General features: G+C 48.6%; 1 protein-coding gene across 1 annotated transcript in view; it reads left to right on the top strand.

The window, feature by feature from the left end:
* Window positions 1–27815, top strand: part of LOC102853038 — a 180318-nt gene that overhangs the window by 109154 nt on the left and 43349 nt on the right. Inside the window, exons 7-10 of the mRNA XM_006888006.1 lie at window positions 7273–7400; window positions 7515–7589; window positions 9373–9420; window positions 9627–9876. Coding sequence (XP_006888068.1) covers window positions 7273–7400; window positions 7515–7589; window positions 9373–9420; window positions 9627–9876 — 501 coding nt within the window. The remainder of the gene's footprint in view (window positions 1–7272; window positions 7401–7514; window positions 7590–9372; window positions 9421–9626; window positions 9877–27815) is intronic.

A 27815-nucleotide genomic window follows, 5' to 3' on the forward strand; every position in this document is an offset into this window, starting at 1 on the left:
GCAGTCTCTTTGGTACGACGAGGCTATGCGCCAGTGATGGGGCCAAGGAGGGAAGGCTCACGTGGCCTGACTCACCAAGGGCCAGTCAGCCTCTTCCACCAAGTAAACAAGTCCTGAGCTCTGGAGCTGTACACTGAGAACACCCTTCCCCCATCTCCAGCGCCAGGGGCCTGCCTCAACCTCTCAGGAACACACAGCACGATCAAGCATTTGACACAAGTCACCTTGTGTCTGACCCTTCCCCACTGGAAGAACCAGCTCATGGGACCACATATTCCACCAGGACAAGCTGTTCTGAGTTCTGAGACCAGTGACTGGGCAAAAAAACGTAACCCAAATGCTTCCTTGTGCCCTGTGAAGAAGAGAGGAGCAGAGACCACACTGAACAGAGGTGCCAGCTGGCACGCTGTGAGGGTTAAAGATGGAAGACCAAGACTAGCCATGGCCAATGGAAAATGACATCTATTTCCACCTTCAGCCCTTCACCACGGTGTAACTGCGGACAAGCCCTAAGATTCTGTTAGTTATTAAGAGAAGAGGCCAGTCACCCTATCACGTCTAATTCTTTGGAGAAAAACTCAATCATTATAGTTTCCTGAAATGGTTCAAGTCCTTCAGTGTTTTAAATGTCCACGTGACTACCATCTGGACCCTGATTTTATATATGGGTGGTCCTATCTCCAACTATGTCTTCTTTAAGTATTTTCTTAATAAGCTTTATTTCTTAGAGCAGCTTTAGAATTCTATAAAGTGTGCAGAAAGTAGAGGACATTCCCATACACATCTTCTTCAACACATTATGCTTTATGTATTTTTAAGTTATTATTCTTTTTTTCAGCAATTCACCTCACACTGGAATATATGACCACTGCTATCACAACTTGGGGTGGAGCTCTCCAATTAAACAAGTGTGGAAGGAGGAGTGGCATCCACTTCCATAATAGCTTGCCCCCGGAAACCCTATGAACTTGGAGAGAGGATGAAAGGCACCCAAGCGTCAAGGACTCTCCTTCATAGGGTCGCTATGAGTCGCCTGCGACTTGATGACATTTAACAACAACAACATCATAACTTAGTTGAGTTCTGTATCCCCAGCACCTAGTTCTGTTCCCAGAACACAGTAGATTCATGGGACATATTTGTAGAAGGGAAGTATTTGTCTTTCTAGGCCTAGCCTATCCACAGAGTATTGCCTCTGTCCTATCTCCCCAAAAAGGAATGCAGGAGAGTCTTCTCCAGGGAATGGAAAGTCCCCCCTGGGTACCAGGCCCTTCACTCTAGCTTACTCTGGTCTCCTGGTCGCCTATCCTTTAGGGGACTTAGCTCACCAGAATGCCTGACTTCAACCCAAGAGGGTGTGATGACAGCAGAAGGATATGACCGCATTCATATCTCAACAAGTCCAAGCTCACTTCCTGAATGTGCCACCTTGAAGTCTGAGTTAATAGTTGAGTTTCTTTAACCTTGTTGTGGTATGCCTTAATCAAGCCTAACTTACAGCAACCCTATAAGAGAGAGCAGAACTGCTCTATTTGGCTCCCCAGGCTGTAATAATCTTCACAGGGCAGGCAGACTCACAGGCCTTCTCTCTTCTGGTGCAGCAGCTGGTAGCTTTGAACTACTGATGTGGTGAGCTATCAAGAGCTTAACCACTGCACCACCAGAGCCCACTGATCCAAACAGAAAAGTAACACCTACTGCTCATGGTAATTCAGAAGACGAAATCAGATAAGCAGAGAGGGGGGACCAGTGGCACGCCTGACGCAGAGGGCCTTCCTAAAGGGCAGCTTCCCTCTCCTGGGATGGTATGCTGAGACCAGGATCTCCTACCTTCATGCCTCACTGCAGACCCTGATGCACGGCAGTCCAGTCATGTGGACAAGAGTCCTTCAGAAGGGACATACGTGCACACACAACCGTCCCGGTCCCCAGCTGACAGGCCCCTGGGCACGGAGCTCATCCCTCACACTCTCCCGGCCTCGCTCCTGTGAGTGACAGAGCACGTCAGCCTCCGACGCGCCTCTGTCCGTTCTGGTGCTCCACTCCAGTCCTGCAAAGACTGGACACTGGACTGCACATGTCAGTCAGGTCTCTGGCACCCCGGAGATAATTCTCTGCATTTATCAGCTCATGTGGAAGGAGCCAGAAAAAAAATAAACCAAGTCTGTGTTGGCTTTTTTTTTTTCCACAATCACTCGGAGTTCCAAAAAAGCTAAGCAAATGGGGGCCTCCCACAGACTTCCGGTTAGTAGAAGGGAAAATATCTTTTACATTTGTCAGAGGGAGGCCAAACATCCAAAAGTGACCGGCACGGGTTACAGATCCTCTTGAAAGCTGCGGCTGCCACCTCGGGGGCACTTATGCCAGGGGACAGAGCCAAGATATGCATTAAACAATTCATAGCCCTAACCAGCCCAGGAGTCAATGGACAAGAGAAGGTGCTGACCAATGGAGTCCTCCGGAGGGGCCCCTCCCCGCATCTCCCTGGCCAAGCCACAATACCACTGTTCCCGCCCCGCTGCCTCTGTTAACCTCTGCTGGATCCCGGATGGAGGCCCAGCACTGCTGCCTGGCTCCTAGACCCCAGGGATTAAAATGTCAAGAAAAGCAGCCAGATGAGCCGGTGTCCTTTCTTAAAGATGCCAGCTTAGAGCCTAACTTGCAGCCTCTATGTCACTGGAAGTCAGGCGAGTGGGCAGAAAGCAATGGAAGGCAAAACCAGAAAAATTATCAGGCAAACGCCAGCTCTGGAAATACTGGGAGCCATAAAGCCCAGCTTCCCATCTGCTGCCCACCCTGGTATCCTGCCTAACCAGGGGCAGGGCTGTGACAGTGGAAGGGCGTTCACCAGAGCCAGGACCAGGAACACACCACACAAATGAGGGCCAAGCCTCCAAGCATCGTGGCCAGCAGTTATGCCTGGCTGGAGCCCTACAGCCATCCCTGGCCAGACACTAGCCGACACATCTTGAGGGATTTGGCTCATTGCTCCTCATCTCCCAGCTGCACCAAGGCTCATCTCTCCTCTGTAGTCGTGGTCCACATTCTCCACCCCCAGCCATCCTTAACTACATTACTGCAGGAGGGACCTGTCAAATTCCTAGAAGCAAGAGACACTGGACTCTTCCAAACAGTCCTGGTATCCTCACTCAGCATGGATTTCAGAGCAGCTCAGTCAATTCGGATACTCAGATAGAAAGAGAAGATGACAACGTGAGGCCATATCATCTTCCTGGAGAGAAGCAAGCAACACCCACACCCACTAGACAGCGGCGACCATGCGGGGTGGGGTGTCACTAAGGTGCCTCCTGATATTAGCCAAAAGCATCCTAAGATTACTCTGCATCCTTCCTTTCAGCTTCAGGACTCAGATAAATCTACTCTCGGCTAATTCCAACTGCCCTTGTTGTCCAAGAGCGTCCCAGTAATCGACTGATGGGAGAGAGACTGCCTGGGGACGTGGCAAGCGCCTAGGGTCTGCTTTCTGAATCGCTTCTCTAATGCAACAGCCCTCTGCGGGTCATCGTCATTTTTAACCACTGATGCTACTCCTGTGGCCAGCATCAAGTGAAGCAGGGAAAGAGGCATTGCTCTGTCAACTGCCTAGAAATGCTGTGCAATGGCTTACTTGGCCAGGATTTTTTTTTTAAGGGGAAAGCAATGAGGAACTAGAGAAAAGAGAGGGATTCATTCAAAAGCAACCCTTGAAGCCTCAGAAAGGGCCCCAACGTCCACTGTCCAACTCATCATCTAAACCATCTAGACTACAAGGCTACTGGTATCTTGAGTGACATGCACCAGAGACCATACCAGGAAGAAGATGCCCCAGTTCCAGGCCAAGGCCCAGGGCCCTGGGGGGTTAAAGGCTAAGCATCTGGATATTCCGGGCCCTGCAGTGTTTCCACTCAGTTACTGTGGGAGACTCGGCTCCTCTGCCAACAGCCACACCCAGCTAGCTCCCCACACTGTCCTGGCGGACTGGTCATCTCAGCTGGCCGCCCTGCCCCCAGCTCTCTGCCGGTTACTAACCCCATTCACAGAAAAGCCAGGAGTAGGAGATGAGAAAGAAGAGGGCAATTGTATGCGCGATTCTGAATGGAACCATCTGAGGAGTCCCTCAACAAGAAGAACAACAGTTTTCATGAGAAGGGGCATCGGATGGAGAAAGGCCAGCGGGAGCAGAACACATGGAGAATTACCTGGGAGACAGGGAAAGAGTTAAGTTGTTTGTTTGGCTTCATCTGGCTTCCAGTGCGGCAAGGATTCACGGGCAAGGCTGGGATAATGTCACATCCATGTGGCTCAACATCACCTGTGAGAGGCAAAAGGAAGCTATCCGACCCACCTTGTCCTATAAATACTACCCGGCATACACCCTCATTCACTACCCAGCTTCCTGCTCAGACAGCAAACCCCGCTCTGGCTGACCAAAGCCAAATGGGGCAGAGGGTGGAGCACAGGCACAGCTCCCGGATGCCCATCGTGGCGTGAACCCTCATATATGCCAAACCAAATCCCCAAAAGGAGGAGGATGAGGGGGAGGAAGGCAGGGAATGCAATGGGTCAGGAGGAGGAGGAGAAAGGTCAATAGACATCCTTGGGCAAAGCAAAGCAAACAGGAAACCAAGATGAGAAGCTGGAGGCTGAGCTCAGAGGTGAAGGCACAACCATGCCCTCAGCCACGTCATGTGGCCCGAGCCTGCCCTCCAAGCCCCATCAGCGAACCCTCAGTCCTTCAGGACCCTCATCCCACCTCAGCGCCCTCATCCAGCCCGACCTCTGAGCACCATCAGCATCTGGCACAGGGAGAAGGCAGGCAGGCTTGGCAGCCCTGACCCCTGCTCCCCACCTTCCCAGAATAAAGGGTCCATGAAGATGGCGCACACCCTCTGGGGCCCCGTTTTCTGACAGAAGTGCTTCTCTCCTGCAGGGGAGGGCAGACTTGTCCGATAAGAATTGCTTAGCACAAGGCTATATATAGTCTAGGTTCCTTCCAGCCTAGAGATCTGGAGCTAGAACTTGGCAGAGAACCACGCTAGGTGCTGGCAAGGACTGTCCTCCCGCAGCCAGCCAACTGAGAGCTTCACCCCCTGGCTGGGGGCAGTGAGGGCAAACTGGGTCCTTCTATGCAGCACATTAGACCTCGGCACTGAGAGACAGGGGCCGAGGGCTCCATTTTAAGAGAAAATTGACTTCTGAATGTGAGGACATTGAGTGGGGATTGAACACTGACTTCTAACCTCTCTGCAGCTCTCCAGTTGCACTAGAAAAATCAATCTAGTCCTCTCTTCAGGAGGACTGAGGGCGGGGGTGGGCAGGCCACGAATGGCAAAGGTACAGCAGCTGGCTGGGTTCAATAAACATCTATCCACTTCTGGTGTTTAAAGAAATAAAAGAATCTAAAAGAATGCAGATGGCTACTTACCGCAGAGAACCAGGGCTGCCAGGCGTCTCCTCTTTCTGTTCCCAGTAAATGTGGACTGGCTATTCTACCCGACCAGATGACGGAGGTCTCCTGCATACCACGCCATCCTCAGCTCAGCCTGTCTCAAAGAGGAGCAAAGTACAATCCCTCAGGGGCTCTATGGGGAAGAGAAAGGAAGAGGGGCTCAGCTCGTGGGGTCAAGCAATCAGCTGTGTAGACTCCAATCAAAGACGCATCTGAGGTTAATGTGACCTTGGCCTCCGTCGCTACTCATCACTCAATGACAGAAGACAATAATGGCAAATTCATGGGGGCTCATCTTTCTAGAGAACAGGGCCTGAATGAATAAGCACAAGGTCTAACAAGGAAGACCGGTACATCCCATCTTTCAGAGCACAAACCCAAGACAAGGCTCCCATTTCATGCACATCTCTGAACAAAGACGTATGAGGCACAAAACAATCCAACATCCAGTGACAGAGAAATTTTTTAGGTCAAGCTGATCTGCTCACAGGCTCAGGAAGACATGGCAAGGAGGACCACGGCCCACATCCCTTACCCTGCTTTACCCTCTGCTGTGACCTCGGCCAGATCTGCCTGTTCCTCCTGGTTCCCAAGGCCCAGGAGCCACACCTATCGGAGATCCCAAATGAGTCACCATGGAGGCCCGAGGGAGAGGAGAGGTTCCCAACCAACAAAGGTCAGAGTGAACATTACCTACACGCATGCACGTGGTTGAAAAATGGCCCGAGGAAGGCAGAGAGGTGCTCCCAGTCCGGGTGTCCCCTCAGTGTATACGCAGAGGAAGCTAGAGGCCCTGCCCCCCAGAAATGGTTGAGGAAGGTAGGGAGAAAAGGGAGCCGGATGCTGGGGATAATGGCCTGGCCCCAATTCAGAGGCCGTGAAGCCATCTTCCCTCTTGGTCCCAAAGAGGTGCGGCGGCGGCGGGGTGCGGCCGGGCGGGGCGGGCGGGGGATCACGCGCCTGTGGCGCAATGCGGCAGATTCAAGAAAAGTCTAGAACCCTGAGTCGCCATTATGAGGTCTTCCTCCTACAAAAGGGCGTAGAGACCTCAAGGCCCACTATATTGCCCCAATAAGGAAACAAGGAAGATGAAGGGGAGATAAGCTCCTATTTGGGATAAGAAAGGAGACAAAAGGCTGACGCCGATGCCCCGAGGGCTCACTGTCAGTGACTAAGAAGAGATGTTATGTCATCATTCGTAAACCCAGCAGGAACCCCCAAACCTGCCCACACACACTCCTGGGGAGTGGGATCACCAGTGTCCATTCCCTAAGGCCTGCCCGGTCCACCTCCACCCAAGGAGGGAATCGCCCCCACCTACAATAATGGCCACTAAGACTGTCACAGACAGAGCCTGGTGAAAAGCCCCCAGAAATTTCCTGAGCGTAGAAAGGTGTTTGTCATTTGGGACCAGAAGGAGGAGTTCTAGACATGCCCCCTGAGGCTAAGCGTACTAAAGAAGCACAAACGACTGTCTGTCTGTCTGAGACGCAAACATTCCAGGTTCCACAGAGTCCTCATGAAGCGACTGGGGTCACTGTCCCCCAGGCCTGTGTCCAGTAGTCGCTTCTCTTCTGCCGGCCCTCCCTTAAAATGACCCCAGGCCTAAGGATCAGCTCTGAACCCCAACAATCTGTTTGTGCTGCTTGCATGTTGACAGAACATCCTGGCCACTCGGCTGAGAGCTCCATCTCGAGGCTCACGATACACTGAGTCATCTTCCAAAGAGGAAAAAAAAAAAAAACCAACAAAGCAGCCGTCACCAGGGTCCCCACTGCCATTGACTGACGCCTCACTGGCTGTCGTCACTCTCCACTCTCCAGCCCCCGAAACTGATGACAAGGGGCTTCAGGGCACCCGGCTCCCCTCCCACGAGACTCAGTATCGTCAGAAATCAGGCAGCCACTGCTTAGAACCGGAAAGAAGGAACACGAACGTGGAGAGGCCCCCAGTAGGGCTTACTGGTTAACTCTCACTCTGCCACCACCACTGGCCTCACTGCTCCCCTCAGCCAGCATTTTTCGGACACAGACGAACACGACCACAGGGCTTTTGATCCCCGTAGGGGAAGGCACTGCCTCACGGGCCCCAGGTGTTTGCTACCCAAGTTCCCTGCTTCTGGCTCACGCTCACGACCCCAGTGAGGGCACACAAGCTTCCCTCTCCCCCATCAAGTCTAATTTTGACTTGTAGGGACACCCAATGTAACAGAGCAGTACTGCCCTGCATCATTTCCTAGACTGTAATCTGTAAGGCAGAGGTGCACTGGTGGCACAGTGGTTAGAACTCCTCACCAAAAGGTCAACAGTTCAAACCCACCAGCTGCTCCAGGAGAGCAAGAAGAGGCAGTCTGCTCTCTTGAGGATTTACAGTCTGGAGAAGCTTTGGGGTAGTTCTACTCAGGCCTATGGGGTCAGTGTGAGTTGGAATAGACTCACTGGACAATGGGTTCTAATCTCTACAGGAGCTGCTCACCAGGTGTTTCTCTCCAAGGAAGGACTGGGTGAGTCTGAATCACCTACTTTTTGATTAGTAGCCAGATGCTTAACTGTTGTGCCACCAAGGATCCTTGCTATGTTCTTTCAGTATATGTTCCCAAATAACAATCAGACAGGGGGAGGAGAACTGCACCACTATCTGCCATGGGCCTATCTACAAACAGGCAATATATGAGGCATTTCGGCGCCGTACACTGTCATGGAGCCATGTCCCTGATGGAAGGCACTTAAGAGACTTGTCCTAAACCACCCAGCTAAGAAGAGCCAGGGTGAAGAGGCAAATATAGGCCTACCCAACACCAATGTCCACGCTTACTACTCATCACTGTGCAACCTCCACTGATTCCTGTGCTCTGGGGTTTATTCTGCCCTGAAGACGCTATAATCCACTCCATCTCCTCTTCAGAGAGGAAGGGTTTCCAATCCATCAGTGTCAGCCACAAAAAGCCACCATCTCGAGTGAGCCTGGACGCAGAGGAAGAGGACAGAGTTAACAGGGCAGCCGTGTTCAGAACGGCCTGGGACAGGCAGGTCATCGAGACCTCGGACAAGAGAAGGTCAGCCACCCAAACTCCTACTCTGCATTAAGATTTGACAGAATTCCTTAGACAGACACACTGTGAAGGTCTTCATCAGTGTCATTTTCTGGCATGGAAGACTCAGGCAGAGAAAACAGAAGGACTTAGATGAGGATTCTAATCACAATCAGACACTTCTCAGCCACGGGAGGGACAATTCCTCATGGGGTCTCTATGAGGAACAAATGAAGCAGCCATGATGGAAGAGCCAAGACAGAAAGAAGGCACCACATGGAATCTGTTTTCATCCTCTTTTCTCTAGCCTCTTAGGATGTATAAAGTAATAGGTAGCATAAAACTTACACACAAAGATTATAATACAGCAAAAGTACCCTATCAAAGAAATGACGCATATGGAATTATGGCTGAAGGGTCAACATGATGAGAATTTCTTCTTGCTGAGGAGGAAGGGAGGCAGGCTTGCCACAGGTGGACATGTGGAGCAGAGGCGGTATGAAAAACAGCACAAGTGAAGAGGGAAGGGAGGGAGGGAGAGAGAAAGTCAGTCACCTGGCTTGGTCGGAATACCTGGGTCCATTTAGAGAAAGGGAGAGAGTTAAGACTGGACAGGCAAGCTAGGGCCAGTCACGGGATGGCCTTGAACATCATGCCGAAGAGAAGGAAGTTTATCCTGGAAAACGATGAGAAACCATTTTAGATCTCTGAACAAGACAGACAAGATGGCCGCAGCACGCAGAAAGGACTGAAGAGGGACTGGCAGCAGGGAGCCTCACTGGAGGACTACAGCTGGAACCTGGCACTAGCAGTGGGAACGACGAAGCAACCGGGAAGGGGCACCCGAGCAAACCCTCCCAGCTGCCCTGCTCCCCATTCCCTGTGCCCACAGGGAGACCAGTACCGAGGACAGACCCTGTCTGGAGACCACACAGCACAGGTCTGACAGACACATCACAGGGAAATGCCACATCTCTCTCTCTCCCCTTCCCCCCCACCCAAACTCGGCTCTCCCCTGAACTGCTGCTGGACACTGGGGTTGACCAGGGGATGGGGCACCCAGACCTTCGGTGAGCCATGTCCATGCCCGGGGGCCCCAAGCAGCAGGAGTCTACCTGAGAAGCTTTGACCTGAGCCCCCACGTAGGGCCTTGTCCACCCTGTGCAAGGGTGGTCCTGCGTGGCTCTGCCCCGGGGGCCGCCTCCACTGCGGCAGCCACCACTGCGCCTGCGCCCCCCTGCGTCACAGCCCCCGCCCCCCGCCCACTCTGCGGAACTGGCACAGCAGGACCGGCAAGACCAACGCCACCGAGCCGGAGCCAGTGGCAATGCCTCCAAGATGGCAGCCGGTGAAAGGAGTCCCCAGATACGAGCAGCCCAGAGAAAGGGGGAGGGCAGTGAGGTAGGGAGTGGACAGCCAACAGCCCCGGGGCCCCGCACCTCTCCTCCCTCAAGCCATCACGATGCTTTCAGAAGTCTCCTTTCCAAAACTGAGGAAGGGGAAGAGGAAAAGAAGGGCACTGTCCCCTCCCCCAGAGAGGCCATAGGTGACACCGGACATCCAGATGGGCATTCTGCGTCCCATGCCCCGAGACGGGGGACCGTAACTCGGTTCTACTCTCTAATCCGGCTCTTGTCACTTGGTGGACAAGAGTGTGCCCTCCAGGGGAGTAGAACCCTGCCCGGCACCCCAGGGAGGCCGGCCCCAGCCTGGAGAGTCCAGGGCAGCTCGGAGGTTGGGTTGCAGGGGAGGCCGAGAAGGCGCCCGCGTGCCCTCCGTTATGTAACAAGAAGGGCGGTGCTCGTCCGAGGCCAGGGGCCCAGGGCGCATTGCGCCTCTAGATGCGCAGTCATGGCGGGGCGCTGCGCAAGGCCGGGCCCCGGAGCCCACTCCCACAAACAACAGACCCACAACCAGGGCAGGCTGGGGAGTGGGGGCCCCCAGTTTTCCAGGCCTCCCTCCTCCAACCAGAAGCGAACAGCCTGCTGTCCTAGTTTCTCTCTCTCTCTCTCTCTCCTCTTTCCCCGACTGACAAGCCCTTCAAGCCAGGACCTCCAAACGACGTCACCCAAGAACCTTTTGGGAAATCCCACCCAATAAGTAGTTCTTGAGCCATTCCCTCGGGATGGTGCCGACCCTCACCTTTCCAAGCACCAGGTAGAAGCAACATCCAGAAGACAGGTCCTTCCCATATGAGGCTCAGCTGGCAACTGGCTCCTGAGGGCCTCTGGACAGCCCCGGACGTCAATGCAAATCTCTCCTCCCCGGGGAGTAGCCCAAAGTCAGCAGGAAGCCCAGAGTGGCAGCAATATCAGCAGCAGCAGCTCAGCCCTACCTTACCCATAGGTTTCCAGGGAGCCAAGAATTATTTTGCCGCAACACTGAGGTGTGGCTGATCGGAAAATTCCCTTTTCTGACACTTCAACTAAAGGACAAAAAAAAAAAAATTTTCTTCCAATGTAGTCTACCCTCTGCATATCCATTTCCCCAAACCCTCTATAACCCTACAGAAAAAAGTTTGTGGAGCCCTCAGCTCTCTTCTTCCTTATAGTGCACGAAATGAAAAATGCCCAAGAGGAGGCTTCAATGGTCAGTGAGAAGCCGACATAGATACACAGGCATACGCACACCCCTAAAGAGATTTTAGAAAGCTGCTGGGCTTCTCCCCCCCTCCCCTTTAAGCAAGTGAAATGCAAATTCAGATTTGATACCCTGGCCCTTGGCCAATCAAAAAAAGGTTTTCACCTGCCATCAGGCCACCTACCAATCAGAAGAAGGGTCTGGAGTGAGAGCCCTCCCCTGGCCAATGGAAGGCCAGCTCAGTCACTTAGTTAATGATGCAGCAGTACAGGGAAGGCCATCACATGTGAACTGGAAGGGTGCCAACATGGAGACACAGAGAGCGCAAGGTAAACAAGTTTCCAACGCCAAAAGGATGACATTTAATCTCTAAATGCTAGCTTCCCTTCTCAGCTCATCCTTCACCCCTCTCAGCTGGCCCCGCAGACCCAGAGAGCCTCACTACCTGGCCTTCTAGAGCTCCTAACAAGATGCAACAGTGACTGCGTCACCAGTCACCACTTTTCCCAACTACGCAGTGACAAGCCTACCAGCTTTACCCTGCTCTCCCCAGCCCACACCCCACCTGATCCACCACTCTGCTCCCCACCAGACCCTTCCTGCACAGCCTAAAAGTTGAATGAGGAAAACCCCTGGAAATGTACTCCTCTGGCCTTCCTCTCGGCACTTCTCCTCCTCACTCCCTACCTAACAACTGCGTGGACAGACAGACCCTGACATCCAAACCACCTGGCAAGCCAGTCTGTCCATCCGTCTGTCCACTACAGGCAAACAGGGTGAAAGCTGGGAAGTCAAGTGGGAATCTGGAGACAGTTCACTCTTCTCTACCCAGGTCAGGTGTGAGCAGCTGACACTAAGAAGAAATTAAAGTGGAGGGGGGTGGGGGGCAGGAAAAAAAAATCCTACCTCAGAGAAAAAAAATAGCAAAAGGCGAGAAAGGAGGTGAGAAAGACAGAGCACCCACATACACAGAGACATCGCCCCTGGGCCCAGCAAATACATACGTGGAAGAAGAAGGGGGTTACGCCATCAAGTCCAGGAGCCCGTCAGACCACCCACTGTCACCTGCGCAGACCCAAATCTCTGTCCGGCAGTAAGGTGCCGCAGTCCCAAAGGTTCCAGAACGTGGTCCCGTTAAGCCTTCCACCGTTGCCCTATAACCTCTTGCTCCTACCCCAGCCCCCCCACCCCCCCCCATGTCCTCCCCACGGGAACCGCCCGTGCCACCTTGCATGTCATCTCCTTAGCCTAGACTACCCAGAGGCCTCCAGCCCCGACAAATCCCTGGAAGCCTGGCAAGTGAGCTGGCAGACCTGGTACCCGGTGTTGCTATGACTTATTTCTTGATATTTCTCTCTCTCTCTCTCTCTGTGCTGCAGCACGGCTGTTGCTAGCAGACCTATCGACAGAGCTCTCTCGCTCTCTCTCTCTCTCTCTGAGCTCTGTGACGCAGATCTAAATTCTCCAGTCTGCTCCTTGTGTTGCAAGAGCAGAACTGCAGCTTTTCCCCTGGAGAGCCGGAGGGCAGTGCCAAGGCTGGTCAAACAAGGCAAAAAAAAAAAAAAAAGTTGGGCCTACACTCTGCTGCCCTGGCCACACTGTCCAGCCGGCCTGTTCTCACCCCACACCTCGCTGCTTTAGGGAACAGAGGTCCAGGTCCCTGCAGCCTTGTGCTTTCCCTCAGGGCTTCCCAACCACAAGGCTAGCTTAACTCTTCGAGTGACAGCCCCCAGAGCCCAGACACGGCTGTCCCATGCTCAATGTTGCATCATCTTTTCTTGAACTATGTGAGCTTCTCTCAGCTACAAGGAAACAAATGGTCTTCACCCAGAGACCACCATCCCATTAACTCTTTCTGCCACAGGCAAGTCCAGAATAACAACCCGAGCTGATTTTGTTTTATTTTCCTGTTTGTTTGTGTTTTTGGCCACAAACCAGAGCCCTTTTCTCCCTGGAATGTCCTAAGGACAAAAAGTATAATTAAAACATTGCCTGCTTACCCCATAAGTGAGATCCTTCTATCAGGGCCAGGAATGTGAAAACCCAAAGCGAACAGCCGCTGAGGAAGCCAGCACAAAACCTGTCTTCATCTCCAGTCTTCTTGGGCCCCAGACTTTCAAGGCCTAGGAAGATACTTCAATTGCTTCTCAAAAGGCACGGAGGCCACACAGTCCTACAGATTCAGGTTGCTGAGTCATTTGTTCCCGAGAAGATCCTTTTGACAACATGAAAGGCAGCAAAACAGAGAGACAGCCAAGCCTGGACCTGAAGGTGCCAACGCCTGGGTTCTCATCTCCTGGGTGGGCAGCCAAGTATGGTGAGCCTCACTAGCGCCCCCCAGTCCCCCAAAGACAGTACTGCAGAGACTTATTGGGAAACAGTTTGTGGGGAGCAAGAAGAGGTGGGGGGGCAACAATCCTCTGGAGACTTACTGGGGTTCTTTTTGGATACCAAGTCTCCATTCTCCACTGTAACAAGCCGCTAGGTCCTGATGTTTTCCCAAAAAAGAGTCTCCAAGATAAGCTCAGATACCACTCCACCAGATAGTACATGCATATATATACATATATATCTCTAGAAGTACTGAAGGAGCTGAGAGTTCTCATACACCGAGACATCAACAGAAAGTAGATCCATAAAAGCTTCGTGCCAACAATAAACAGCACTGGTGAGTCTCGAGACCTGACGAGAAATAAGAGACATTCAGATACTGGGGCATTTTCTTATTGAGTGTATTAGATCAAGAGCCTTACCATTTACAAGAAGATGGCTCAAGAAAGAGAGACCTTATGCCAGACCCTGCTTCTCAAGCAACTACTTCTTCAAGCAATGACAGTGGAAGTGGAACAAGGTTCCACCCAGCCAAAACAAGGACTACTTGGAAGACAATCATGGCACCAGAGTCTTGAAAGAAGCTCGGAGAGACTGTGCCAGGTTCCCAGCAGGGGGGGAAATGCTTCAAATTCACACCTTCTGGGTTCCAGGGTAGAGCATGCCAATAAAGAAGTCACCTACTGGTCTGATGACCAAAGGAATGTGGCCTTGATGGCACTAAAACAAGTCCCCTGGAATGGTCCTCTGCCTACTTAAATCCCATTTGCCGTAGTTTCCTTCTCCATGGAAGAAAAACATGCCTAAGTTCATGTCAGGACATTCCTGATTTATCCAAGAGCCCAGGATCAAATAAACAAAGGGCTCTGAGCTCTGCCAGGGAGCCTCCTGCTTCAGGAGGGGGAACCAGAGGGAAGTAGGGCTCAGCACCGAGTTGGCCCATCACCCCGTGAACTTGGTAAATGACGTGGCTGCTCAATGCCATGGCGATGGAGATGTCACGGGTGGGTGGAAGTGAGAGGGAAGAGGCAAATAAGTCATGAGAGCTGGAGATCAAACAGGGCAGGGTCAGAGGAAGAACAGAAACAGCCCCAGGATTTACAAGATAGTGGCCAACTGTGGTCTATTACCTGAAACAACGGAGCTTGAGTAAGCTTTACCCAGAAAAGTCCCCATCTCAAGATTCAGACACAGGCCCACTCTGACTTTCAAAATATAACGATGACTATGTTTGGGAAAGGTTTGTTCTCTTTTTACTTTTCACCTAAAAATCTTTTTCTTCCCAGAGCTCCCTTCCTCTTCGTCACAACTTCAGAAAGACTGAAACAGTCCGATTCTAGGTCTCCCTTCCATCAACCTGACTCCGTGTGGTGCCGAGTATCAAAACCCCCCAAAAGGGATGACCAGGAAGCAGAAACGAACTCAGTTCCAAAACCATGGGAGGATGTTTACTTAACAAGCACGCTCAAGCCTACGAGGAAGCAATTTTACAGGGTGCTGTGCGCAGTGTTTGATTTCAGGGGGTAAAGATAACTTCTGAGCAAGCTGAAGGTGCTGGCTCCTTGCATCCACTCTCAGAGAGCTGGGGAGGCCGAGGCAAGGCAAGCTTGAAAACAATGGGCTTCAGCTCCAGCTGAGGAGGTTACTGGTGCTCTCATCAGCGTCTCTGCAACTACAGGCCTCAGGAACGAAACAAATTCTCCAGACATTGTGAGCTCTCAATGGCCTCTGACTGATCTGGGTCACAACTTTTGAAATGCCAAAGACAAAAAAAAAAAAAAATCCCCCTTTTTCTTTAAAAGGAACAAACTGAACTTTTACCTAACCCTTGTCCAGGGTTTAGAGCACAAGCACTCTGTAATTGCCACAAACTCTAGTTTTGTGGCCATCACCTGAGCACAATCCTCACTGTCCTCTCATTTTCTCATTAGAACCAACTCTATGATGATAGATCTTTAATGTAGGAAAACAAAACAGAACAACAGCTTCCTGACAGAGAGACTGTGGAGGGGACCGATCCTACAACTTCTCTACGGATACACTGGCTAAAAGCGGAAGTGATAGTAAATGCAGTGCCATCTGGTCTCGGGCAGAAGCAGCCTGTCCAGGCCCACGGGGAAATGCTGTTTCTGGTTACCACCTGAGAGAGAGGCACACTAAGTGACTCTGTGAAGTACTCAATCATTAAGTGCCTACTAAGCACCACAAGAATGAACAAACCCATCTCAGAAGAAACAATGTGAACACTCTTCAGCAGAGAGGATCACGAGACTTCGACCTGCTTAGTTAGGACACATGATCAAGGCAGACTGCTGAACAGGACAGCTTGTTTGTGAGAAGGCCTAGGAAAATGAGAAAAACCTCTCAATGAAATGGACCGACACAACAGCTATGACACTAGACACAAACACACCAATGAGCACAAAGGTGTAACAGGACCAGCCAATGCGTCACCTGTTAGAGCCAACTTGAGGGCATCTGGTAAGAGCAAGTGCTAAGTCGAAAAACAACCCAGGAGACGTCTCACAACAGGCCATCACTCCAAGGCACACACATTCTAGGTGAGGACCCACATTCGCAAAGACTGACACTGCAAAAATCCACTCCTTAAAAGCTGGAAATGTTTCCCCATTGAAATCTTATTAAACTTACTGGTTGGGTTCCCAGGCTAGCCCACAAAAGCCTATTTTATCCACTTCAGGAAGTCACAAAGTCAAATGCCTTTAGGGACTGAGCAGGTAATAACTGAATGAAGCAAGCTGGGGACGGGAGTGTGCCAAGTGGAAGGGACAGGCCACTACCAACGGCAGCAGGCCCTCCTCAGCTTGGCAAGCATGGGGTCCTATAGGAATGAGCACCCAAAGTGTCCAGACTATCTATTGAGTCTCCAGGAGAGGTTGGAAATCTAGTTATTATGTTAAACTTCTGATATTAAATGCTGGCAAAATTTTAAAATCTAAAACATACCTGTCAAGCTTCCATCGTGTTTTGTGTCATAAAGTATTCGAATTACAGCACACTGGTCATGAAGAATGGGAGCCAGTGAGGAATTAAATAAAATAAACAGAGAAGCTGAAGCGAAGAACTTTTATTTCACTCGCTATTTTTTGAGGAAAAGAATAGCTAACAGAACACAAGGGAATCAAACCCTTGGGTCTATTATGGTTGTTGGCCAGCCCTGTGGAGACGGTTATGGGTGGCAATGTTTATCAGAGCTCTTTTTGAATACACAAATGCTTGTCCCACTATCAACAGGATGACTGAAGAGAATCATTCCAATACACTGGTCCTCTTTCCCAATTGAGAGGTGATGTCCTAGACTAGCAAGGAACGATAGGCATGCTGTTATTAGGTGCAATTAAGTACATTTTTGACTCACAGTGACCCCATGAGGCACAGCAGACACACTCCATCATACTAAGATGTAATCTTTGTGGGAGTAAATCTCCATGTCTTTCTCTTTTGGAGTCAATGGGTAAGTTTGAACCACTGACCTTTTAGTTAGCAGGCATGTATTTAACTATTGCATCACTAGGGCTTCCTACTCAAAGCATCCATCCCACCATAAACAACAGACCAAGTCATCGTCTAGTCTCTATCTGATTCAATAAAGCCTGTCCCATTTTTTGACAATTTAGACCATGAGGAAGCAACTGAGTTCTCTCTCTTCCCATCCAGGAATCTTTCAGCCTTCGTGTCTCTGTTCTGCCTTTCCAGGCCTACAGAGTGAATCTGTCTGCCCTCTCCACTCTCAGCCACCCTTATAATGATGGCTGCCCAAGGAAAGGTCTATCAGAAATCATGTATTTGTGCCCCACAGTGACCAAAAGGAAAGTGGAAGAGAATCATTACAATGTATTTGCCCTCTCTCAGTAGATAGGTGATGCTGCCCGATGACTTTCTGATATTTTAGGATAGTTTTTAAAATCGTAAGCTTTTCCGTTAAACAAAGGGGTATGGGGGGAGACAAAGGAAAAGGGGAAAGAGGAGAAGCAGGAGAGAAATATTTTTAAGATAGGGGACCAAATGTTAAAATGCCAAAGGGAAGGAAGAAGGCGTGTGTGGCAGAATAAAATCAGTGAATAAGGAGCAACAGGGGAAAGGAAGAGTACGATCCACATATAAAAAGAGTAGCAAGGAAGCCACAGGAGTAGACAGTTCCTAAGGCCAGCCACCAGGCTGTGCCAACGATCCAGGACAAAATGGTTACAGTCTGGAATTACTCAAAATTTCTAAGTAGGAGCCATTCTCCCATTGCAGGAAGGGATCTTTTCTTAGGGATTTACCAGTCTTTTCCTTTCTAAGTCATGCTTCCTGTCTTTTTTAAGAAAGGATTGACTACTAGCAGGCTATGAAGCTATTCCTCTCAGTTATCTTCTAGATGAAATTTCATTTTAATTTTCCTACTTAAAGAAATGATCTAGCTGTAAATTATTTTTGTGTACGGCATGAGGCAATAGTTGAGATTCATGTCTTTCTGTGAGTGGATATCCAGTTGACCCAGCATTATCTATTAAGACAATCACCAAGGAGGCATCCAGTCACGTAGAGGTCTATATCTAGCCCTGTACCTCAATACCGTAACTGTGGTCAGAAATAAAAGAAGGTAAACAGCTCTATCATTGTAATGATGAAACTGTAATTATAAAAATGGTTATTACTGCTGGTTTAAAAAAAATCAAGTATTAACATGAGGAATTGTCTAAAATAAAGCTTAAGAAAACGTAAACTGAAGTCCAACTTTGTGGCAAAAAAAGAGGTAAAATATCGGATGAAGTGTGCTCACGCTGTCAGAGTCTGAGAAAAGGACCCCAAATTGGACTTCTCAAAAAGAACAGTCAGAGCAGTCAGAGACAAGGAAAACACATCACAAGCTAAGGAATCTACAAACACGTCATCACATGAATTCGGAAAGTGTTTTGGTTTTGGGCTCAGCAATACAATGATTATGAGAACAGACCCTACTGTTTAAAGTTAACCTGCCTCCAAATCCTGATCTTGACTACTTCACTTTGCTACCTCAGGCTAGCTAATCAGCCCTGTCTAAGTCTCAGCTTCCTAAGCTGTAAAATGGAGGTAATCATCCTTCCTGAGCTGTGAAAAGTTAAGTTCATTTACGTACATCACTTCACAGAGCCTGGCTGTGGGCAGCTATAACCATGACCATCAATACTAGTGATGCCATAGAGACCAGATGGGCTGTTGCTACAATCGGGCAAATCTACAGACATTTATTAAGTGTATATACTACTAAACAAAGATAGAATATGCAGTAAGTAGTTCGAAACAAAACCTACATTCTGAAATAAGAAAGAATTTAGTTTGAATGTGGATGCAGAATCTTTATTAACTATGCAAACTTGAGCAGCTTATTTAACCTAAGTTCCTACTTTCAGTTTTATCCTTTCTTCATAGGGTTTTAGAGAAGACAGTAAAAAAAGAAATCAGAAAACATTTAGCAAAATGCCCCACACCAAGTCCCCCATTAACACCAGCCATGATGAGGACAATACCGACAATGGGGATGATTTTGCACTTGAAACCATACAGAAATGGAACAGAAGGACTATTAATTAACCGGGGGCGGGAGCCTGTATCACCTTGCATTTCTACGTCTTTCATCCAAGAATTTAGGTTTGCCTTACAAGACTAAAAAGATTAAATGTGTTCAAGACAGTATGTACGGCCTAAGACACGAGAGAAAGGTTTGGTCAGAGAAAGTGAAAGTTAAAATTACTGGAATAGTTCAGTACTTAGCAAGGAAGAGGTGAGTTTCTAATCTCAGAGGACTTCAAGAAGGAGAATAAACCAAGACCACAAAATCTACAAAATACGTATCTAATCACCAAAATTCTAATGTGCAAGGCTGGGTAAGGAGGAACTCAGAAAAGATATTGATAGATACAAAGTATGGAGCTTCTCTGGGGAAAGATTCCTAAGGGACTAGTGATGTCAATGGTTCAGAGCAGCAGTAATTACCATGATGTGGTCAGCATTCAGTCCTGAAGACCACATCTTATCATTCTTCTAAAGAAACTAGCCTCGAGCCACAAGCAGCTTTTCCCATCACATGTCTGAGCAACCATGGTCTTTTTGCCTGGGTCACTGAGCTGCAGGGGAATAAGGCCCAGAAGTGACAACAAACGTTCCAAGGACACAATGCAGTGTCAGATGCCAAGTGAAAATCCGAGAGGTGTGAGTCGGGGACAGCTTGTGCTGGAGGCTAGGTCCTAGCAGAGGTGAGACGCAGGCGCACACACAGAGTGTCACCACAGACCAAGAGCCGGAGCCAGGCCGCAGACAGTAAGCGGCCTGGCTAATGCTGGTCCCGGCTGAAGACTAGCAAAATGGGCTGTATCAGGTCCTGAATTCTGAATCTGCAGCACAAATGGACATGAATACAAACATCAACAGAGACCCCGACATGGAAAATGTCCAAGAACAGTATGGGGTTGCAGTTTGGGTGAATATGTCTCTGAAGGCAAAGTCCAGGCTCCAAAGTGCCCCGCCCAAGCTGGCTCACATCACCTCTCAAAAATACTCCTGTATTGTCCTGCGTCACTCATCTAAGTTCTAGCCCCTGATAGCTCATTGCTCAGCCTTAAGCAAACCCCGTCTGGCGACAGGACAGGACTAGCACCTGCTATTCTGGTGCTGAGCTGCAGTTGGGTAAAGGCAGCCACTCCACAGTCGCTGGTCCGAGCCTCTGGGCCAAGTGGCTTCTAGTACTGACCGACCAAGCAGAGGGACAAAGTCTTCTTGGGACTCAGGGAGTGACCCAGAGCGCCTGCTGGCTAGCTGCTCTTAAAATCCTGGCTGTGTCGACGGATGGAAATAATTTCCAGAGAGATGGAGTGTGGCTAGGCCACGTGAGTCGGACTGAAGAGAACACCGTGGAAGCAGCAGTCCGTGACGCAGGCCGGACAAAGTTGGTGTAGGGTAGAGGTGAAGGTGGGAGGTGAGGGTGGAGGGCCTTGTAGCCAGATGCCCTCCAGGCACATGCTGATGCCCTGAGGAAGTTACCAGCTCTCTTAGTGTTCCTTCTCTTCATCGAGGAGGGCAGTTCTGGGCAGAGGTCTCTAGGGTAAGCAGAACCTGGGCAACTGATGATTCATGGGGCTGAACTGACCTCTGCGTGACCACATGAGCTTAGGGCCATGTGACTTAAAATGGAGCTTGTCTCCTCCTCGGGAACAAACTATTATTTCACTTAGCTGAGTCAGATCGAGACCACAAGAATCATACAGAAAAGTAGGGCAGGGGGTTCCCCAAACAACACTGACTTGAGCTTTAATTTCCATACTGCCTCATGCCCCATTCAGGGGCATGCCTGCACCCCACAGTCTGAGAGAGAAGAGGAAAGACACAGAGCTATCAAAGCACTGCCAGGGTGCAAGGCCAAGCTTTCAGCAGAGTGCCAGTCCTCCCATGAGTTAGAGCAGGGACACAAGGCCTCCAGAGCCAAGGAAGAAGAGTCATTTAAAAGGAGCCACACCAAGCTCTGAGCCTTCCAACTCATCCAAATGACATGGGATGGGCCACCCAGATGGAGCGTTTACAATCCCAGTGTTCGAAGCCACTGCCCAAGTTAACTGGTCTCTTCGTTCACCAAGACAAGAACAATCGGACTTGGGCTGAAGTCCAGAGTGTGTGATCTTGGATGAGCTACTCCATCTCTCAGTCTAAATGTTCTCATCTATAAAGTTGGTCTTCATGTTGTGAGGGCTAGTCATCCATCTACACAGTGTTGCTGCGAAGGTCAAACAAATCCATATGGGTAAAGCACACAGTAACACTGCCTGGTGTACAACGGGCATTAAGTCATAGTTATTACCGTTGTTTTTACTATGAGCATTCCTGAAAGGTGGGCATTCAGCTTATACACACAAACACCACGGGACCTCCTGAAGCCGTTCACTAGCTAATCGCCACCCCTCTCCCCTCTCTCACTTCTCCCACGTCTCCAGCAGCTAGAGAAGACTATCCAGTTCTATGCATCAATGTCCTCCTCCCCTGGCTGCCAGTGCAGTGGCCCAAGGCAAGTCCAATCCTCACAAAAATCTCTCCCTCCCTGGGGTAAACATTCCCATATTTTCAGCCGCTCTTCATATGTCAGCAACCCTCCTCTGTACTTGTTCCAGCTTCACATTTTCCCGCCTAAATGGGATCAAGACCTCTGACAGTCCTCCCCAGGGTGGTCCGAGCAGTCCAAAGCACAGCAGGACTGTTAGAAGGATGAGCAGAAACTGTTCCCTTCCTCTTGTTTAGTGTCCCCCTGCTTCTCCAGTCTCACTCTCTGTCTGAAAACTTACTCAGGTGTCTTCTTCAAGAGTCCCTCTGTCTTGACAGGGCTTTGACAGATTATCCACAGAAATATATGAATAAACCTTTGTGGGATTATTTCTAGATACAAAATACTAAGCTAATTGCCGTCAGTGGATTTATCTCCGGTAATCTGCTCAGCTTTCCTTGGCCGAGAATCGACCCTCTTCTGCTGCTCCCACTGCTCCTTTTCTGACCTCTCGCTGGATGGATTCTTTCCACCTGGCCATCAAGTGAACTCTGATTCATGGTAACTCTATGCTGTCAGAGTAGATCTGTATTCCACTGTATTTGCAGGCCTTTCTCCTGAGGCCCATCTGGGTGGGCTTGAGCCCCCAACTTTCCTGTCAGCTGCTGAGTGTATTAACTGTTTGCACCACCCAACGATTCCAAGTTACACAGAACCTGCCAATATGTTGTATCTCCAAGCCTTTCAGAGACAGGGCCAAAGCAAGCTTTGGAATTCACTCTTATTCTTCCCAGGGCTAATTAAGGCTTATACCCATTGTCATGAACACAATTCCAGCTCACCTTGACCCTTTGGGACAGAGCACAAGTGTCCCACAGTATTTCATGCTGGCATCTGTACAGAAGAGATGGCTGTATCATTCTCCCACGAAGTGGCTATAGCTGCTGGCCTGTCAATTAGGAGTGAAGGGCCTAACCACTGTGGCACTACAGCTAAGTGCATAGTTAACCAATACTTGTTGATTGGCTGAGTCAAGATGAGACCTCCCTGTCAACAAAGCCACCCCAAGCCAACAACAAACACACCAGAAAGAGAACTCACCTGGCATCTCAGTGCCATCCCTACCCATGCTGGTCCTTTGAGTTTTGAGCTACTTCCTCCTTTCTCTGATCTAGACTTGTCAAACGCGAATGTACTCTTCTAACTCCAGCTTTTGTGAAGGGTTCCCAAGCAAACATCAAAGGACATCCAACCTCTGTTGTTACTAACACCAGCAATCACCTCACCGCCTCAGTGGTGGATGCTATTAAGGGGAGCTCACTTTAACCCAAAAATAGGGCAACCCTAATTCTAAATCTTGGCTATCTTTTTTGTGGGGTTTCCTTTACCCTCTGGCCCAAAGCAAAGCCTAAAAGGGGGGGGGGGGGATTCACCTGGTCCACCTCCCAGGCAATCAGAAGACCACTCTCAAACTCACCCTCTCCTAGAGACTCAAAGAGACTCTAACAGCTCCCAAGGACTACACAGTAGATGCCAGCCATGCAGCCCTCATTTGATGCTATAGCAGAAGAGAAGAAAGATGTCAACAAGAGCCATCAGAGTCCTCAGAAGATGGGTGGGAAGATGAAATCTTTCATGTACCTTGAGGTACCTCCTGGGACAGAATCAAAACTCCACTGTTCTTACGAACACACATTAACCATGGAAAAAAAGGAGGGAACCTGCCCTACCTTGTGGCCCAGCTCCCAGAGATCTCACAGATACTAACGTACTCCAGGCAATGTCCCCCTAAACAGGGTACTTCTGAGACATGAACAACTGTGACCACACACAATGAGGTCTGAAGCCCTTCAGAGGGAGTTCTAAGGGACCAGCTCAAGTCAATTAACAAGCTCTTACCAAGTATCTCCTGATTCTTCTAAGTACTTCCAATTCCTGAGACAATGCCAAGCACAGTGTTTTGTTGATGCCACTACTGAATCCAGGACAGAAAGGGAGGAAAAAATAAAAATTAAATTTAAGATATGGTCCATAACCAAAGGAGTTCCTAAAATAACTTCCAGAGCCAGCATGATTTGGAACAGTTACAAAATAGCCTAGTCACAAAGAAGCTTCTCCTGGAATGTGTCTCAGACCCCTTTATGCCACAGCGTTGGCACATCCATTCTCAGCACCTACTTGATGAATACAGAAAGGGAAATATCAGACTGCACTCCTTCTTTAGGGTCTACTTCTAAATATCCTAGATTCCGTTTTTACCACTCATTTTTTTGAATCCTAAAATGCTCAGCTACTACTGACTGATTTCTTTCTACCTCTAGGTCATATGCAGTTATTACATTTCGCCTTTGTGTAAAAATAGTAAATATGTCCCAGCAAGCTGCTCTAAATGTTCAATCTCCTTGTCCCCTCAACTCTCGAGTCTGAACTCCTTCTTCTCTCTTAAGACACAAAGCCAAGTAACAAGTTTTTTAAAATGGCAGCAGTTCTTTCTGAGTAAACTTTGTTCCCTGGCCAAGATGATGAAGTCAAACTGCCCCCTGGAATGCATTCCTCCTCTTGGTGATTTGTAACCTGCTCAGGCCCTGACTGGAATCTGACCAGCTGACCTTTAGGGAACAAACCTCCTGTTGGGGACTAGAAGATTCAGAAAGAGGTTTTCTCCTTCTAAATTCTTTATGATCCCACAGCCCTAACCTCCAGCTTTGGCTTAAGGCCCCTAGTGGAGGTTAGGCTTCCTCTCATGGACTCTGTGCAGTTAGCAATTTTGTGATTGGCTGATAACCTAGAGATGGGTAGTTCAAACCCACTCAGAGGCACTTGGCAATCTGCTGCTGAGGTGTCAGAACCCTTGAAAACTGGCTTTTCTAGCCACTATGTTAGACCCCGTTGGGGGCAAGATCTCCAGCTTCCTTAATTGCAGACATATGGTCTTCTAAATCATCAACAGCTGTGAGACCAAGAGAAGAGAACACTTTCCACACTGTGAGAGATGGTGGTGGAGGGATGTGATGATACTGTGAGAGACGGTAGCAGTAAGAGTGTGAAGAGACTGTGGCACTGCTGTGAAGAGACTGTGGCAAGATGTGACCAGAGGAACCCAGAGATAAGGGCCACAGTTAAAGGTTTTACTTGCTGGATGACTGAAGGAAAAGCTGACTTATAATTGCTCTCAGAAAAAAGTTTGCTGGATGATTGAAAAAAACCAGAGGTTTCCTGAATTTGTGCTAATGTTGACTAAGAAGCTGTCTGAACAAACTGAAGAACTGTGACTTGTTAGTCTAGCTTGGGACTGCGGGACTAAATCTGGACTTCCATTGTGTGATATTCTTTGTCTCTTCCATACTCCAATCTATATCCCTAATAAACCCAACAACTCTAAATAAAGTCTGTGAGTCTTGTAATAAATATTGGACCCAATGGTTGGTAAAAATAGGTGTGGGAGCATAAACAGTAGCATGTCTGAGTAAGTAGCTATTTGTATGGTGCTATGACATTAATGATAGGGACAGGTCCCATTTATAAAGCATGCAAAAGTCAAACTCGGCCACCCCCAAATTGCATGTGCTTTTACAGCTTCCATAAAGTTTACAGCCAATAAAACTCCATGGAGCAGGTCTGCTCTGTAATACATAAGGTTGAAGTTAACATGAGTCAGAATCTACTCAAAGGCAAAGGTTTGGTTTTGTTTGGCTTCCTTCATATGCGATCCTGAGGCCAAGACTCTCAGTTACACTGTTTTCCTCAGCCCCATTCTGAGAGCGTCTTGAGATAAAGCCAAGCCTGCAAACTAGGCTTTTGCTGTTGTTGTTAGGTGCTGTTGATTCAAGCACGACTCATACAGAGCTTATGAAAAACGGATCTGAACCCTGTCCTATCCCATAGCGTCCTCACCATTGCTAACACACTCGACACCATGGCTGTAGTCACCATGTCAATCCACCAGGCTGGGGGTCTTCCTCTCCTTCACCATATCTTCCTAACTTTGCTTTTTATCTGCTTATTAATAGCACCACTCTTCTAATCAGTATTAACCTCAATACTCACAAACCATTACATTCTAGGCTCTGTACTAGGCACCTTGAATAAACTACAAAACTCAGTCTTTACAACAACTGTATGAAACTGGTGCTATCATTAACACCATTTTAATAGGGCCTAGGCGCTGAGGAGCTTGTCCAAAGATATTAATCAGCTAGTCACTAGACTCACAGCCAGAGCCCAGACTCTAAACCACTTTACTGTACATGCTAACCACATCCTTTCCCCTCTTAAAAACTTCCTCTGAACTTCTATCCTTTTCGGAAGAACTACTCCTCTTTTTTGACACGTGACAACCCCTGCTTCAAAGGGAACATCAACCATGTAACCTTCAAAAAGAAATTTTTCTAAAAGCTAAATACCTATGTGAGGTTTGTTGGGGTTTTTTTAGGCTGGGGTGGGAGGGCAAAGTTTTTTTTGGTATATATGGAGTCTCTGCTGCGTGGTGCAAGGAGCTCTGGGGTGTGAAATGTTGGGTTGCTAACTGAAAGGTCAGCAGTTCAAATCCATCAGCTACTCCTCTGGAGAAAGATGGGCAGTCTATTTAAAATATGTATAGCACAGGAAATACATGGAAGACCATTATGAGTTATAACTGAATCAAAGGCAGTGAGTCTGACATAAAAAAAATCTAGGTGATATAAAATATTAACACCATCAGCTGCTAACATAAGATTGGTGGTTCAAGCTTACACAAAGGTACTTTGGATAAAAGGCTTGGTGAACTACTTTCAAAAATCAGTGATTAAAACCCCCTATGGAGTACAATTTACTCTGACATAAATAAGAATTGTGGTGGTACAGCATGTTAACATCTGTCTCTTAAGAGAAAGACTGACATTCAAACTCACCAGTCACTCTATGGAAGAAAGATATTCCCTTGAATAACTCAGTCTCAGAAACCCTATGGAAATCCCATAGTATACTATAGGGTTGCCATAAGTCAAAATCGACAGCAACAGGTGTTAGTTAAAGTCAGTTTTTATAACTGCCTCATTTAAATAAGGTATAATATATGTGTGGCTCCTAGTTTACAAAATGGTGATTCAGAGGCAGAATTCTGGCTTTCCATAAGAAATATCCAGGTAAATGAAGCCAACTCATCTTATATGTGGCCAAATCCTGTCAGTAAACACAGATGTGCATGTTGTTATGAGGCTGAACAGATTTCAGCAGAGCTTCCAGATAAAACAGAACTAGGAAGAAAAGCTTGGTAATCTAGTTCAAGAATCAGCCAATGAAAACTCGATGGCTCACGGATCCACAACTAATCATGGTTTCGCACAGAATCACCATAAAGCTGGGCTAACCTTAGGGCAGGTGACAACAACAAAATTCACACAGTTCTTTAATGGCAAATTGTCCTATTTCATTTCCATTGATGCTTTTGTGAAGCAGACAATTATTCCCATTTTACACATGCACAAAGGTAGAAGTTTGAGCCAAGATCACTCAAGGAAGAGAGTAATAATCTAAACCCAGGACTTCCGACGCCATCTTCTGTATCTAGGTGTCATGAGAGGCTGAAGTGCACCCGGACTGAGTGCTGACTTCCTTGGGAGTTAGAAAGACACACTTACTGGCTGTGAGACCCAAGGCCAGTTAATTAACTTCATTCTGTCTCACTTTTCTTCATTCATAAAACAGCTTTAATGCCAACTGCTAATTATGGTTACTGAGAGGATTAAATGAGATAATATGCAAAGTCCTTGCACAGTGACTTCCATGAAGTATAGAATAAATGGTAGGAGGGTTTTTTGTTTGTTTTATTTATACTACACTACCCACGAAGGGAGGAAGGGAGCACTTCTGGCCTATTTGCATGAAGTACTGCATTCCTGAAGGCACATGATTCCAATCCACCAGCTGCTCCACAAGAGAAGGATGGGCAAACTCCTCCCACACAATTCACTGCTTCTGAAAACCGGTGGAAAGTTCAGCTACAGGTTGGTTCTGACGTGATGGTACACAACAACTACACAAGCAGGGAGCTTTGATGGGCTAGTGCTAAGAAGCTGTGCTGCAATCCTGAAGGCACACGGTTCAAATTCACCAGCTGCTCTGCAGAAGAAAGATGGGCTGTTTTCTCCTGTGTGATTAACTGCCTCTGAAAACCCACTGGAGGGTCAACTAGGGGTCAGTTTCAACTTGATGGTACACAACAACACTCAAGGAGCACTGGCAGTGCAAGAGTTAAGCATCTAGCAGCTAATCAAATGGTTGTGGTTCGAACCCCCAGTGTCTCAGAACCCCCTAGTGGCTCAGTGGGTGGAACAATCTGGAAATCAGCTTTGGTAAAGATTTACCACTAGGAAACTCATGGGGGCAGTTCCGTCCTAGCCTCACAATGAGTCAGAATCAACTCAAAGGCA

Source organism: Elephantulus edwardii, unplaced genomic scaffold, assembly GCF_000299155.1.
Source record: "Elephantulus edwardii isolate Elephantulus edwardi_28Jun2011 unplaced genomic scaffold, EleEdw1.0 scaffold00063, whole genome shotgun sequence".
Lineage (NCBI taxonomy): Eukaryota > Metazoa > Chordata > Mammalia > Macroscelidea > Macroscelididae > Elephantulus > Elephantulus edwardii.